Here is a 16586-nt window from a genome sequence, read left to right on the forward strand (position 1 = left end):
GTAGACAATGGTGGAGTGAGAAGAAAAGGACATTTGTGTTTCAGGTCCTCTAAGTCCTTTAAGTCTGTCTCTGTGGCTCTATAAACTTTAAGTTGCAATGTGATTTCCATGTTAGATTCATACTTGTCAAGAAAGAAAGCCTGATGAGATTCTCACTGTGTAGGAGCAAGTTCTATAAACCTGTTTTCCTACTCACCACACAGTCCCACTTACCTCGCAAGTTTGCTCAGGCCAAGGACTTGTTTGTTAGGAAGATAACCGATATGGACCTTCAGAAAAGAGACAGAGATCGTGAGCTAAGTAGTTACAAAATAATAACGGGGATGTGAAGTACAGCATATGGAATATAGTCGGTAACATTATAATAACTATGTATAGTACCAAGTGGATACTTGGCTCATTAAGAGGATCACTTCATAAATTATATAAATGTCTAACCAGGATGCTATACACCTGAAATTAATATAAAATAATATTGAATGTTAACTCTAATTGAAAAATAAAAAAATTTTTTAAAAAGTGAGCTAAGTGAAAATACAGTGCTTTCCCATGACAAAATAAGGAAATAAGGAAACATAATAAGTATACTTTTTATATAATTTGATACAATGAAAATACATCTTTAAGACATCTAGAAGACTTAATACAGAAAAACGAAGCCCTTATATAAGCATTTAAAAAATTACATAAATACAGTAAAATGAAAAAATTAAGAATGACACTATTAATAAAATAACAAATTTGAAGTATAGTCATGGTGAAGTTAAACTCTAGATATAATTCTTAAAATCTTTCCTCTATTGAGGGGAACCATTCTCAAGAAAGTACAAATTATCCTGTGGCAACATTAAAATGTTATTATAAAGCCTCCTTTATGATAAGGGTCAAAACTACAACTATAAATATTGCCATTCCACACAGCACTGCGGCCTTAAAAGCCCTCCCTGGTCGTGGAGCCCTACAGCACAGAAAGAGGGGCTCCGTGCCCTTAGTCGTGCGTGGCAGCCTCATTGCTAAGCTGCTGGAGCATACCATCTTCCCGACAGGGGAAAAAGGACACAGATACAAATGTGGCTCTGCAAGAACCTGGATCCTAAGTTCTTACAGAACCTCCTATAAGGCAAAGCCATTTTTATAATCTTAATAGGCAATGATTAACATCTAACATGTAAATGTTACCTCCCTTTGAGCCATGTATTAAGTATGAGAAAACATTAGTTCTCCAAAAAAGCCTAGTAAAATAAATGGTGATTTTGGGGCTAACAAGTAATATAAAATTATAGACTCATTTGCATCGTGGTTTGCCAGCATTTATTGCATGTGTTCACCTAATATTTACTGTACATTTGAATAACCGATCTAGTAGTACTTAGTGGTTTTTCACCTACTAGTGTTATGTTTTGGAGGTTTGAGAATACCAACTCATAGCCTTTCTTGTTGGCAGAGGGAGAAAGCTTCCAGGATACTAATAATGCTCTATTTCTTGACCTGTGAGGTGGTAAGGAATATCCATGTGACGAGTATATTTTCCTGTCTCCTATAAAAAATTTAAAAATAAAACACTTCAACAAAAAATGTGAAGCAAATGTTAACATATTAAATTTAGATGATGAGTATATAGGTATTCATAGCACTATTTCTCATAAATCTTCTGTTTGGAAATTATTTATAAAAAGTTTTTAAAAATTATGATGCAGGAGGAGAAGAGAACAGAAAACTCTTGTTTCTAAACCCACACGTTCTCAAAGGTATGTTTAACTAGAACACGCTAGATAAGATTATCTAGTTTGCATTAGATTCATTTTTCCTACTATAGAAGGGCTGGAAACAAACCCACTAATACTATAACCTGTATCACAAGAAATTCTGTAATCATTACTGCTCATGTTATATTTTACAAAAGTCTATTTTGGATCAAACATTATTTAGTCAAAATAAAGGGTAAAGGTTTTCAGAGCCTGCAGCAGCTATCTGAAAGAAAAAGAGACTTTAGTCTCATTAATTTAACCTACTAACATGGTATTTATAATGAAATGGTTATCCTGAGGGCCTTTTGCTTTGTTTTTATTTTGTTAATTTTAAGATGCTAGATTAGTCAGATTGATCAAGATTAAACATTTAAATGTAATTCTAAATATCCGGAATATTAGGAATTTGGTGACAATTATAAATATAATTATCCTAATTTTTAAAATTTCATTGTGCTTTTTTAAATTGTTAGGAAACAACAGAGAAAACCTTACCTTTCCAACAAATGGAACTAGATGATGTTCACACATGGAAAACATATCTATGTCCTTCACAATCACCATCTCATCATGATCTTCATCAAATATAGCATCGTTAAGGACATCTGAAATCAGAGGCTTGCTTTAATAACATTTCCAGTTTTATGGAAAGGTACAGAATAGAAAAACTAACAATCTCTACGGGCAAATATAAACTGACAGTCGACATAAAGAAGAACGTTAATCCTAACTAAAATATCAAGGGAATTCAAATAAAAACTAATTTTTTTCTCCTATCAAAGTAGTGACATTTTTTCCCTTAAATGATGGAAAAAATCCTTATGATATAGCATTACATAAAAAATACAGGATTACAAATGTATTTGTTGCATGAAAGGGAGACAGGAGAGCAAGAGAGGGAGAGAGAAATTACGTGAAACAAGAGTGCCTATTTCTGGTGATAAAAATGAATGCTTTCATTTTCTTTCTTACATTTTCTTGTACCTTATACTTGCTTTGTATTGAATAAATAGAAAACCATATCTGACGGTGAAAAAAATCCTTAACCCTCTGAGTTCTGAGGCCAGATCCAGAGAGCTGTAAACTTTACCTTTGTTATCGATCCCCAAATTATTTTCTTCTCTTAAAAAGTTTCTACTTATTACGTGTAAGCATCAGGTTTATCCTAAAAAGTTGCCTTCCTCCCTTCCTAAGGAAATAAATGCCACAGTTTTTATGTATATGCCCGCCCAGGTTGGCTTGGGTGAGGAGCAGTATCTTGTTTAACCTGTGGATTCTGGCATATATGGCCAGGCATACAACAGACATTTAAAAGAAGAAAAAAAAAAGTTTAATTTTTCAAAACTGCACTGATATCTAGATAGCTCGGCCAACTAGATACACTCAAGACGCCTAGCTGTGTGAGTTCAAGGACCTGGGAATTCCCAATCTACATAGTATGATGAGACAGAGAAGGAAGGGAGGGAGATGAGTAGTGCTTTGTGGCCACCTACAGCTATTTCCCCTGAGAAAGGCGGGCTGCAGAGTGAGTCACAGGGAAGATGTGCAAATGTCCACCTACACACCGTGACCTTCAGTGGCTCCATTGCTACTAGAATAGAGGCTTTCAGATACTGAGTCATCATTTAACCAGTTATCATCCTCTGAGTCAGGCTATTCAGAGACACATTTGACTGTGTAGTAGAAAACTCATTACTGGGGTGATCAAATAGTGAACATGTGGGGCTTTGACAAACAGACAAACACGACACCCTCGTTAAAAGAGGCTGATAAAATACAGCAAGGAGAAGGCTCAGTGCCATTCTTTAAGTAAATACTTCTTCTCCAAAAGCAATTTTCTATTCTGAATACTCTGCCCTAACCTTCAGTCATATTTCTGAAAGAAGTCCAAAAATAGATCCTTAGTGTTCCCCAGAGTATCTTGGATTTCTCCAAGACTTTAATGCAACATTATTGCCGTGCATAGCTTACTAAAAATCTTAGTCACACAAGGAACTTTCCTGAAAGTAAAATCAAACAAAAAATATTTCTTAAAGGACAAAAGGGAATCGTCAAATGTAGCAAGTATTCATTTGTTTTCTCTGGCAAAGAATGAGAGCATCCCCATTCTAAGTTCTAACAACAGCCATATGGCCCGTGTTAAAAGCTGACCCTCAAGTTAAGCTAACTTAGCATCTGGCTCCATCACTATCTGTTGGACCTTGGGCAAGGCACTCTGCGTCTCAGTCTTCTCATGCCTATAAAATGGGCCTGAAAAAAATATGTACTTCACAGGGCTATCCTGAGGATTAAATGAGATAATCCACATGTGTTTGAACTATCAGGTGGAGTCAGTAGTAGTTGATATTATTATTATAATTATGATTGAGCAAGTTACTAAATTATGTGTTATGCACATTAATCTACATAAGAATTTTTAAAGAAATAATTTTATTTTAAGAAACAGACTACAGAAAAGGAAAAAAATAGTAACTTTACTTGAGAAACCTGGCATACACTACCTTAACCAAGTAATCAAGGTTAGCTTCACCAGTAATAAGACATATTTGATACTGCGTAGCTCCCGATATGATATGATAAAGATACATCACCTCCATGGTATTCTTCCCCAAAACTGATAACTACAGTCTAATCACCAGACAGATTCACATACATTCTACTCAATACCTAAATGAGTACTCCAAAAAAGACATGGAAAGGCTGAGGAGCTGTCACAGATAAGAGGAGACTACAGAAACATGACAACTAAATGCATTGAAAAACCTAAAATCCCAGTAAAGTCTGACGTTTAGGTAACAGTACTGTACCAATATTAATTTTTTTAAAGTATAAATAACATTAAAGAAAGTTGGGAAAGGGTATATAGAAGCTCTCTGTACTAGCTCTGTAATTATTCTGTCAGTCTAAAATTATTTCAAAAAATAAAAATAAAATTACTTTGAAATAAAAGTTTAAACAAAAGCAATAGAACAATGTCCAACAACTGGAATGTATAAACAATGGAGCACTACTCAGCAATAAAATGGAATAACTACAGATATATGTATTAACATGATTGAATCTCTAAAGAATTATCTAAGTGAAAGCAGCCACATACATACAAAAAAAACTATGAGATTCTAAGAAAGGCAAATATAATGACAGCAAGCAAACAGATGGTTTGCCGGGGGCCAGAAAAGTAGGAGAGAGGACTGGCTGCAAAGGAAGCTCATTTGGGTGATGGAAACAGTATAAGCCTTCGTTTCACTGGTGGCTATGCAACTGTGTACACATTTGTCAAAACTCAAATAGCACCCGTAAAGTTGGTAAATTTTACTGCATTTAAGTTATACTTTACTAGGGCTAACTTTTAAAAATAAATTTTTTAAAGGAACTAGTACACAATGCAACCTTTCGTGTAAAGAAAGTAGAAAGGGGGAGATACAAACATATACACGCGTATATATCATTACCTTCAAAAAGAAACACTATAAGAATAAACCAAAAAGCTAACAAAAATAATTACCCATGAAGGATGAAGCAGACAGGAGAGAAGAGATACGGACGGAAAGAAGACGTCTTTAAATGTAATTTGTTTCTAAAGTTTTGACTTTGAAATCATGTAAATGTTTTACACACTCAAAATGTAACCAAAAAGAACAAAATTAGTGACCTTCATATGTCTTAATTAATGTTGTGTGTGGTAATGAAACACTAATATGTTCTTTACATCCCGTTTCGTTAAAATGAACTCAGACTATAAACTTGACCTAGCCAAATCATTTTTCTTCAATAATAACGTTTCCATATTATGTTTATTTATGTTTTGCTCCAACATATCTGAAAGCTACCATCTGTGGCTTAATAAAAACAAAACACTATCACAGATTGTTTTAATTTCCTGCCTGTTATCAGCAGCAAGAAGGTAACCCTGGAAACAAGAATTTATGGCATTCTATTTCCCACTGTTGGTCATAATCAGTGAAGGCAACCAAAGCAGCCTCTAAAAGCTAAAGGTTCACCTATAAGAATGCCACACACACAAAACGCCTAAAAATATACCTTTCACAAATAACCCCTCTGGGCTGCCATCTCTCAAGCATTTAGTTCCTTCCAGAAAGTAGAGTAAGGCAGGCCCACAATATAACCCCCAGTACCTATTTATACAACCTTTGAATCAGGGAGTCTCTTGTTAAAACACAAATCACTGGACTCCATCCCAGAGCATCTGATTTAGTAGGTCTGGGTGGGCCTGAGAATTTGCATTTCTAACACATCCCCAGAAGATGCTAATGCTCCTGGTCTGAGAACCACACTTTGAGAGTCCATATTGTGATGTATTTCATGTTTTATGCTGCTACATAGAATCTTCACACCTCCAAAACATTCCTATTCAAACAAAATACATAATAAGAAACAGAATTCTGCTAGAGTAAAGGGGTGGGGGAGGTAAAAGGAAACTCCTGGGAGATATTCCCCACCAAAAAAAAAAAAAAATTCTTATCTAATCGGAGTTTCTTTGGAATGAGTGGTAATAGCACTATCTAGGATGTTTGGGGATCTGCACCAAAAATTAGAGTTCTCCGAGGAAGCCAGAATTCCACACTAGGAGGACAGCATTAAAAAAGACTCAGAACATTGAATAGGCATCCATCCTAAGGGGTAGAAAAGAGAGAATGGAAACTGCCTGTTGGTTTTATAATCGGAGAGAACAAGACAGAGAAAGCAAGACCTAAAAAGGCACCTAGCCTCTTTTCTCTTGGCTGGAATCAAATCACCTCAAGGTGATAATGAAGATAAGCCCCCTTTGATTTAGTGGAGAAAGGTCTGAATCACGGGCCCAAATCCTGCCAACACCAGAGCCGCCTCTACCAGCATAAAGCACATATGTCATTCCACCTCCTGGCATCACTGTTTTGTGTGCTAATTTCTCCCAACCCTGGAAGTAAGCATTGTAGCTTAAGGCTTTGAAGTTTCCACACAGTGTCCTGTTTGTCATGCATGGCGCCAGAGTTAAACATAGATCCTCCATTTTATCCAATTAATATGTCAGTCTTTACCCTGTGATTTACTTCCTTAAAATAGATTTAAAGAAGGGACTCCAAAGATACTCATGTGGCCAAGGGAACATAAGAATTCTCAATGCAGCATTATTGGTAACAGCAAATATTAGAAAGTTAAAGTGCATCAGAAAAATAATTACATAGTTTGGGTAACGTCATACAATAAAACATGACCCAGCAGTGAAAGTGAGTGAAGCTCAGCTGCATTTATAATTTCTTGAAACGACGTCCAATGAAAACAGCAAATATCAAAAGCAGCAACAGATATATACAATATGACCCATTTAAACAAAGTAGAAACAATACTACGTGTTGTTTCTGGACATACACATAAAATGAAAGTATTAAAATAGGCAAAAGAGTTAGAGATCAAATTCAAGATAGCGGTTAGCTCTGTGAATGAAGGGTAACAGGATCAGAAAGTGATAACTCTGACTATGAAGCTTGATTTGTATTTTTGTAAAGCAATTTTAGCAAAATATTAAGATTGGTTAAAACTGGACGAATGTTGATTAAACTAGTTCTTCGTACTTTTTCTTGCATACTTCACATATTCTGTTAATAAAAAGATTTTTTTTTTAATTGAGGTGTCCTGGAAAAAAGCAAGAAACTGGGGTTACCTTTGTACAGAGGGACTGGAACTGAAGGAGAATGACACAGGAAAGACAGCCCGCTTCTTGCAACCCCACAAACTCCTTCAGAAGCCTTCCCAAATCACAACAAAAACAAAGCCTTCTGTCCTGAGGGGGGCATTAAAACTTTTTGCTTTGTACCTACTGTTTGAAAAATTTGTCCTACAAGAACAGCAGCAATGTTAAAACAAATTAAAAGAGGGAAGAAAATCATTATTTCTGCTTTCATTTCTATCATGAGGCTTCACCTCTTGTTAGCACTGCCAACACTCACAGCTTTTTGCACTTAATAAGAGAGAGCTAACATTTGTAAAACTTGGCCAAAATAAGCGTGAACCCAAACATTCCACAGACTGACATAATGGCAGAATCTAAGATGAGTTTCGACAACCATTCACACCATCTGCTGGAGCAGGCAAAGCTGCTGCACAGCTCCATGAACTGATTTCCTACACTGCAAATTTGTCAGCAGGAAAGATCCAACGCATTGTAAAGAAGGTAAAAGTTTGGTTATTTTGAAAAATGTCATTCCTGGCTGATAAATTCTCATGTTGCTTTTAAACAATTAAAATATAACTAAGACGACATAGATGGACCTAGAGGGCATTCTGCTAAGTGAAATAAGCCAGACAGAGAAAGACAAATACTGTATGATATCACTTCTATGTGGAATCGAACAAAGCCAAACTCATAGGAATGGAGTAGAGTGGGGGTTACAAGGAGCTGGGAGGGGGAGGGAGATGGGGAGATGTTGGTCGAAGAGTACAAACTTCAGTTAGAAGATGCACAGCTTTTTGATTATAGTTAATAATGTATTACATACTTGAAAGTTGCTGAGAGTAGATCTTAAATGTTTTCATCACAAAACATAAATGGTAATTATGTGATATGATGGGAGATGTTAGCTAATGCTATGGTGGTAACCGTTTTGTCATTTTGCCATAGGTAAGTGTATCAAATCAACACGTCATATACCTTAAACTTACCCGGTGTTGCATGTCAATTATATATCTCAACAAATCTGGAAAAAATATATAGCCAAGGCTATTAAAATAAATGTACTGGCTGCCCTCAAAATAGTAGTGATACTCATGTTTCATTTGGCAAATGTAGTACCCATGAGCTATTCCCATCCTTTCAGCTGGCCTTGTCATGGACATGACACCTATTGGTGAGGGACAGTTTTTTGCATATGAAATTGTATTTATTAAATAAGATGTTTTTTCCTAATTGTAGCAGTAATGTTCATTGTAATTTATATACAAGATACTAATATACTGAAATGAAAAAAAAAAAAATGGAAGCAAATCTACCCAGACACAATTAATTAACTGGTTTACTTAGGAAACCACATGCACAGTGGTTCAAGAAGTAGAATGGTAAAGTAGGAGGAATAACTTAAGAGAGGCCAGAGACCTGAGTTCTCACTCAAGTTTTGTGCAGAATGTGACCTGGGCTATGGAGTCCTCAAGGTAAGAGGATGGTTTTGGAGGAGGAGTTTATCCCACTGTTGGAAATCAATGCCAAGTTACAACAGAGTTACCCACTTGTCCCCGTTGGTCAGCTTTAAAGATGTGCATAGCAGTGGCTAGTGGCTTTTTGTACTGAGGTGGGGAAAAGTACTTGTTTTAAACTATTCAGATTTATTCATAGATGAACCTGAAGGCTGCCAATCACATATATTAACTCTGAAAGTTATCCAAGCCAAAGAACTCTCATTCTAGTCTTAATTTACTACTCTGAAAATTTGTGATAGACCAAAATTAGAGCCTTAGAAGGCTATCAAAGGAAGGAAACAGAGTGTATTCAAGCAGTAAAAAAAAAAAAAAAAAAAATGCACACTTGCCAAATTTAGTTTTTTAATTGGATCATTTCGTATATTTTTCACAATCCAGCTGTTAAACCGAAAATGGAATTTACAAAACAGATGGTGGTAACAAGGTCTGGATCACAGCAGTTCTAAAGAAAGAACATACCAATCTGATAAACTATCTATTTACTTCAAAAGCCTTTAATGGGTTCATCCCTTATCATCCTTCATTCGCTTATACCATGAGATTTCATATAGAGTGATGTTATGGAGCTATCTGTAATCCTATCCAATGAATAAATACCAACCGGGTGAGCAAGCCATTATCATTGGTGACAAATGATTAAGAGGCACAGAATCATCTTTTAGAATAGTGTCTTTCAAATACGGCCCATCATAGGGAGCTTTGGAAAATACAGCTTCCCAAGTCACCCTGAGAAAGTTTACTAGGTGTGTGGATGAACCCAGACCTATGACTTTTAAAAACCAATGTTATTCTGATGACCAATCAGGCTGGGAGCTTGGGCAATTCAGGAGAAGGAGAGAACGAGGATGGAAACAGACCTACTACTGGCCCTAATTTGCAAGGCTAAACATTGGGAAATATAATTCCTCACCATAAGTCCTCACTACAGTCACCAAGTCAGAGGGTGACAATTCCTGCAGAACACTGTGAGGTCTGCATACCAGCTAAAAAAGGAGGCTTGGAACAGAGACTGGGGCTGAGGGGTGGGATGGATGACAAGATTTTGACCCTTGCTCTCTGACTTCCAGATGAGAGCCCTGATCACCGGCCACCAGAAGTCTGAACGCGACCTTCCAGAAGGATGGACTGAAGTGGGAGAGCCCAGAGGGAGAAAATCCGAATCAGGAGCTGCTGCAGCCCTAAGCTGACAAGACCTAAAGTAAATGACAGCAAAGGAACTGAAGACAGCATACCTGATTTCTTAAAAGAAAAGGAAAATTAGTTATAAACATGGGAGTTAAAAGAGGAGAGGGTCAAGCTAACTGCCAGGCCAGGAGAGCAGGTAAAAGAGCAGCCTGACGCCCACAGGTTGTTAGAAGCCAGACTTGCCATATATCAGTAGCAAAATACTGTTTTATCAACTGTTTATTTGGTTTATACAAGGGAAACCAGTAATTTAATGCTACTTTGACCTTTGCTTTTTGAAATGAAACTTAAACTGTTTCGAGGGGGAAAAAATCCCATTAAATCTTCAAACTAATACAAGGCCTTTTTTTAAAAAAGGAACTTCTCTATAGAAGTTTATCCCAGGAAACCAGAATCACTTTTCAAACCAAATGGAGTCTTTAAGTCCTCAAGATCCAAACATTTTGTGTCTTCTGGCTGTTATACTGAATGAAAAAAACAGCGTTCGTTGCTAAAAATGTTTCCCTTGAATTTAATCACTTCTTTAGACCTAACTTCCAATTTCCAGGAATATGAGGGATAAACAAGTTACATGGAAACAAGAAGAAAATAATTAGACAAATCCCAAAGGTGGGTTACCTTAAAGGACAACTGACAATCTCTGATAAATCAGTGTCATGTAGCGGGGTAGGAGTAGAGGAAAGCAGGAACTCATCTAGATTAAAACCTAACAATCAAATGCAAATATATGGATATTGAGTGGTTCCTCATTTGAACAAATCATTAATAAAAAACATTTGGGACAACTAGGAAAGTTTGAATATAGATTAGTTATTAAATGATATGAAGGAATCAACATTTAATTTTACTAAGCATAGTATACATGGTTAAGAAGAAAAACACTTAAAAACATTTCACCTTTAAATACACATCTCTGATTTGCTCTCAGTGAAAGCATAGATCATGCTAATATGGCAAAATGTTAATTTTGAATCTAAATACCTCATATACAGCTGTCCATTACACAGTTTTGTCTATTTTTGTGTTCAAAGTTTTAAATAATAAAAAGTAAAAGCAAAATAAAATGTGATGATCCTAACAAAGAATGTTAATTTTCTTGGTATTACCAACTAATTCAACAATTTCTGTTCTAGTTGCTATGAAGCCTTACTAAAGCCTCAAGTGCTAGTATGACTAGCAACTGTTTATTCTTCTGGTACAGAGTGTCTGTAATCTCCGGAGAGGAAAGTCTTTAAATAAAGGCTTTGTATAATCAAAGGGGCAATAGGTTAGAAGACCATAGACCCCAAAGGGCATACAGATGAAGAACCTTTTCAAAAATCTGCGTCACAAGAAAAACAAGAGACCTGTTACCATAGAAACTACCTGAGCAGCGTGAATGTTTCCAAGGAAAGCAGCACCTCTACCAAGGAAAGAAGTCTGAGCTCCTTGCTAGGACCTCACCTGTCAGCTGCTGAAAGTCAACAGCATGAGCGATGAAACAATATCGACAAGCATGCCCATACTACAGCGGCCTCAGTGTGACAATTCAACTCCTCGTTCAACTGCTTCTCCTTGTAGACTAGATCCATAAGTCTTGAAGTGGCTTGTCTAAGCTTATAAACTAGTTAGCAGGGATGCTGTGACTAGTACAGACTAGTTGTTCTTTCCATTCTGCCAGGATGAACTTTGTTGACACACTAAAATAGTTCAAGAAACACCAAACAGACCTTAGGATTATATCAGTGAACAGAATTTCTAACACACTAAATATGAAGCTGAAAGACTTATGCCACCCTCTTCTAAACTACTTTACTTGTAAAGGACCCCACCCTCAAAAAGCTCAGTGTATTATGGTGGAGGAGGAATAGAAAGAAAGAGTAGGTTATTAAAATGAAAGAAAAAACAGTAGAGATAAGCATGGCTTCCACTGAGGCAAATCCCAAAGGCACTAGCAGCTGGAGGCGTCAGCTAACTACTCCTTGGGGCTGAAAGGCTAATTGTTTCTGATGGGCAGTCAGAGTGGGACGCCTACAGCAGTTCTACCTTAAGCTGAAGTTCAGCAAACTCCCCACCGAGTTCACAGCCTCTCAGTTGAGCTCTAGCACCCAGCACATTCATTACTGCTCAAGAATATCTTACTATAAATGCAGACACTACACAATAGGTATAACTGTATTTTAAGCTACTTCAGGGAGAAATGCCTTGTTTGGGTTGTCTGGTAATAGTCTCTGTTGAGCTGGGCTCTGATTTCTACTTAGAACAACAACAAAAACTGATGTATATACACAAAACACACCATTCCTTACAGCAAGGGTATGTGCACTTGGCAACATGCTTCAATAAAACAGCATTTAGACTAACTCAAAAAATTCAACCCAGAACTCAGCAAGAGCCAATTTCTTCACCTAAACCTGGTTGCTTATTCACCAAATTCTAGATAGGCAATAGCTACCTAGATAAGTGGGAGATGTGAGGGGGAACCCCTCAAGGTTAGCAAACAAACCCTGAAAAGATGGTAAAGAAAAATTAGAGAAAGGGAATAGATAATAAGGGCCAAATATTGCAGAAGAACAAGCCTCATATAGGACTTATGACTCAGTCTCCAGCTCCAACAGAGGAGTTTTTCAAGACACACTATGCACTAAACTGAAATACTAAACTGCCCTTCATAAAGAGATGGTGATGAAAGATTAGGGAAAAAACAGGCAAGAGACTAGAAAACAACAAAATGTCACAGCCATGGTAAGGAAAGACAAGAGAAAATCAGTCAAGTGTTTTCAGAAGGAAGAGACCTATTCAATGTTAATAAAATACTTTTGCCTTAATAGATTGGAGCCGGATAAGCTAGGAGGCAAGGCATGCAGTTAAGAAATTACTGTACTTCAGGGAAGAGATGACTAAACATCAGAACAAGAGAAGGTAAGTCGGTCTAAAGATACTCAAAAGTACATGTGTCAGGATTTAGAGCAAGAGTAATCAAGGGGATTAATGAGAAAGAAGAACGGTCAAATAAAACAAATGACCAAATTATAAAAGCCAGACCAACTAGCAATGTGTGTTCAAGTAAAGTTCATTAGGAAAAATGACTGGCCACGATGGACTTTAAAATATCAGAGAAAGGAATCAGCCCTTATGTCTTCCATGCTGATCTTTAAAAAGTTTAAAATAAACCTAATTGCTTTGAAAGCTTCATTTAATTTTAACTCTATGGTATAGTCAACTACGGATATTAGTGTATTCTTTTTATTCCAGAACACTTGGACCATAATCTTCTCCAACATGCACTTTATGTAAGAAAGAGAAGAGAGGAGAGGGAAGGGGAGGGAAGGGGAGGGGAGGGAAGGGGAGGGGAGGAGAGGAGAGGTGAAGGAAGGAAGGAAGGAAGGAAGGAAGGAAGGAAGGAAGGAAGGAAGGAAGGAAGGAAGGAAGGAAAAGGAAAGGAAGGATAAGTTTCCTTCTGGATTCAACTCAAAAGCTATCTCCTCCCTACTCATCTTTGGTTTTAAGTCTCTCTGCCTGAAGCATCAGTGTTCCTTCTGACCATACAGATCCCATTTGCTCCTCTTCACAGGAACTTAAGTGTCTAGGCCTTGCTAACACAGGCCATGGTTCCTTGACAGCCAAGACCAGGCCAACAGATTTTGCTGCCCCTTTAACAGTTAGTAATAGGGTCATTCATAGAGCTTATATTTGATAAATAAATATACACAGATAATACATCTTCAATTCTAAGTATTTCTTAAAATAAAGAAATAAAAAATGCAATGCATGTAAATTTAAGAATATACAACATTCTACAGAACGAGTTACTGGCTCAAACAAGGATTAAATTTGTCTCTTCAAACTCTGAATGATGCTCATGATGAACTCTGAACACATTATGCTAAGTGAAATAAGCCAGATATTAAAGACAAATATGGCATGTTCTACTCATCTGAGGTACCTACAATAGTCAAATGCATACAGAAATAGAATAGGAGTTGCCAAAGGCTAGGAGAAAAGAGGAATAGGGAGTTACTGGTTAATACATAGCATTTTGGTTTAGGATGATGAAAAAGTTCTGGAGATGGATGGTGGTGATGGCTGCACAACAATGTGAATATACTTAATGCCACAGAACCACACACTTAAAATTGGTCAAAACGGTAAATTTTATGTTATGTATATCTTACAATGATAAAAAGCAAACAAGTAGAAAAGACTATATCATTCAAATGAATGCACTTCGACAAAGTTGCAAATATGCAGTAGGGAACACAATTTGGATATGTTAGCACAGATGGAACATAATTATGTTGTATTAGGTTTGCCTAATTGTTCAAAAGGAATTAAAATAAATTTGTATCTCTGAAATTTATATGCCATTGTAGTTATATATAAAGTTACTTTAAATCAAAGGAAATATTAATAATTTATAACTGCATTTAACAAAAAAATATGAGCCCTAAAAACACTTATTTAAAAATACTTTTTTGGAAAAGTTTCCAAACAGTAAAACCGTTAAAACAGACTCACATTTATAAAGTATAAATGACCACAACATAGTTAAATGTGCTTAGACAAAATATGTAAAATTTTGGTTTTCAAATATTTCCCTCAAAAGAATAAATAGGGAAAACTATGTTAGTTATTAATTTACCTTACAATTGAATGTAATTTGGCTAATTTTTTTGCAATTACTCATGAATTCCCCTAGTCAAATACTTTATGAAATATCTTCACAGGATACAAACAAATGCCTCAAAACTAAAGCTACTTGGCTTTCTCTTTACTAGAATTCAGGAAGAAAAGCAGAATTCACATGTCTTACAATTCCTCATATATTAATTGATTCTTTATGTGAAATTCTAACATAGGCGCTTAAAACCTGAGGTGGCATGATGTCAATTAGAACAAAGTACTGCAGGCACACACATCTGAGTTCCACTCTGTGACCTATGACCTGAGCCTCCTCACCTTTCACTTCTTTAAAATGAGAATAATTTCCAAGTTGGCAGGAGGATTCTAAAGATCAGGTGTATGCAAGCTGGCCTGGCTTTCTTAATACTTGGTTCCTATGCTTTTCTCTCCAATGCCTAACGCTTTCATTCACCGGCACCAAGCACATCACTGCCTTTATAGACACCAAAGAGAAACTCACTTGATCCTGATAGTCAGGAAAAAAATACCTCAATTTTTTTTTTAGTTTTCTATAATTTGTTAAATTTAGATTTCTATAATTTATGAAATTATAGAAAACCCCTAACGTCCTACAATCTGACTTCTGATCACATTAAGCTATTAAAACTACTAACATCACCTACAAATCAAATTCCCGTACTCATTGCTAACATGTACAAAATGTCCATAGCGCTTCGTATATGCTGGGCATTTCTCTTAGAACTTTATGTGTATAAACTCATTTAATCCTTATGATAACGCTGTAAGATGGATGAGTATTAGTAAAAGTCCAGTTTTATTTATTTTTTATTTATTTTTTACTGCTAAAAAAAATATTTTAATTTTAAAAATGCATTTCATCTTAGTATCCATACTTAAAGATGAAACAGTAAACTTTTCAACTATTATCCATAAAATTTTACAGTGATATGATCCATCCATGAGAAATAAAGTCAAGTGTTTTTAAATGTTTTCAGCAAGGCATTGCTGAAATGCTAAAGCCCAGTTTTAAAAATGAGGCAATTGAGGCAGAGCTGTTAAGTAACAGAATCTGAAGCCAGGCATTCTGGCTTAAGTCTACTAAGTATCATGACCTCTTCCTTCTGCTCTTCGTTCCTTTTAAAACCATTTTCTGCCAACACTTGCACTCTTGAATGTCCTGCCTCTGATACCTCCCTGTAAGGCTGTCTCTGCTGCTTCCTCTCTCACTCTTCATACTATGTCAATGCAGACATCTCCTAATGTTTAGGCCACCCATCTCCTCCCTTCACTCATTTCAGTAGCTCAGACACTCTACTAGCTTCAACTGTCAACTTTATATTGATAATTCACAAATTTAAATCTCTAGCGTTAAGCCATCATGCCATCTCTTGGCCCTTTTCCTGTACATAAATGCAAATTCTAACTCTCCTTATCTCAAAATCTGTCCAGTTGCTTTCAGTCTATAATAAAACACTGTGGAATTTCATGGTGTACTATTTTATTATGTCCCTGGATTCTGTGGATCAGGAATTCAGGCAGGGCACAGAGGATATGCCTGGCCTCTACATCACAATGTCTGGGGCCTTAGTGAGGTTGACTAGTCAGCTGAAGACTGAAATCACCTGGAGGTGTCTTTACTCACATGTCTAGTGCTTGATGCTAGCTGTTGTGTGGGACCTTAGCTGGAGCCATCAGCCAGAACACCCACCTGTGGCCTCTCCACATGGCAGAGTTTCCTTACAGCATGGCAGCCTCAGAGTAACAGGACTTTTTACATGGTGGCTCAGGGCTCCAAAGTCTCCCACATTCTTAAAACACTTTCCAATTAACCAATCCCAC

The 16586-nt window shown here is 36.5% G+C and overlaps 1 protein-coding gene across 3 annotated transcripts in view; it reads right to left on the reverse strand.

Moving 5' to 3' along the window:
• GCH1 (GTP cyclohydrolase 1) overlaps positions 1-16586 on the reverse strand; it is a 38611-nt gene that overhangs the window by 14494 nt on the left and 7531 nt on the right. For all 3 annotated transcript variants that reach the window (XM_016132813.2, XM_016132811.2, XM_016132812.2), the window contains exons 2-3: positions 2244-2353; positions 214-269 (exon numbers count right to left, since the gene is read on the reverse strand). In XM_016132813.2, the coding sequence (XP_015988299.2) occupies positions 214-269; positions 2244-2353 (166 nt within the window). The remainder of the gene's footprint in view (positions 1-213; positions 270-2243; positions 2354-16586) is intronic.

The sequence above is a fragment of the Rousettus aegyptiacus genome, unplaced genomic scaffold (genome assembly GCF_014176215.1).
Source record: "Rousettus aegyptiacus isolate mRouAeg1 unplaced genomic scaffold, mRouAeg1.p scaffold_m13_p_3, whole genome shotgun sequence".
Classification (NCBI taxonomy): Eukaryota; Metazoa; Chordata; class Mammalia; order Chiroptera; family Pteropodidae; genus Rousettus; species Rousettus aegyptiacus.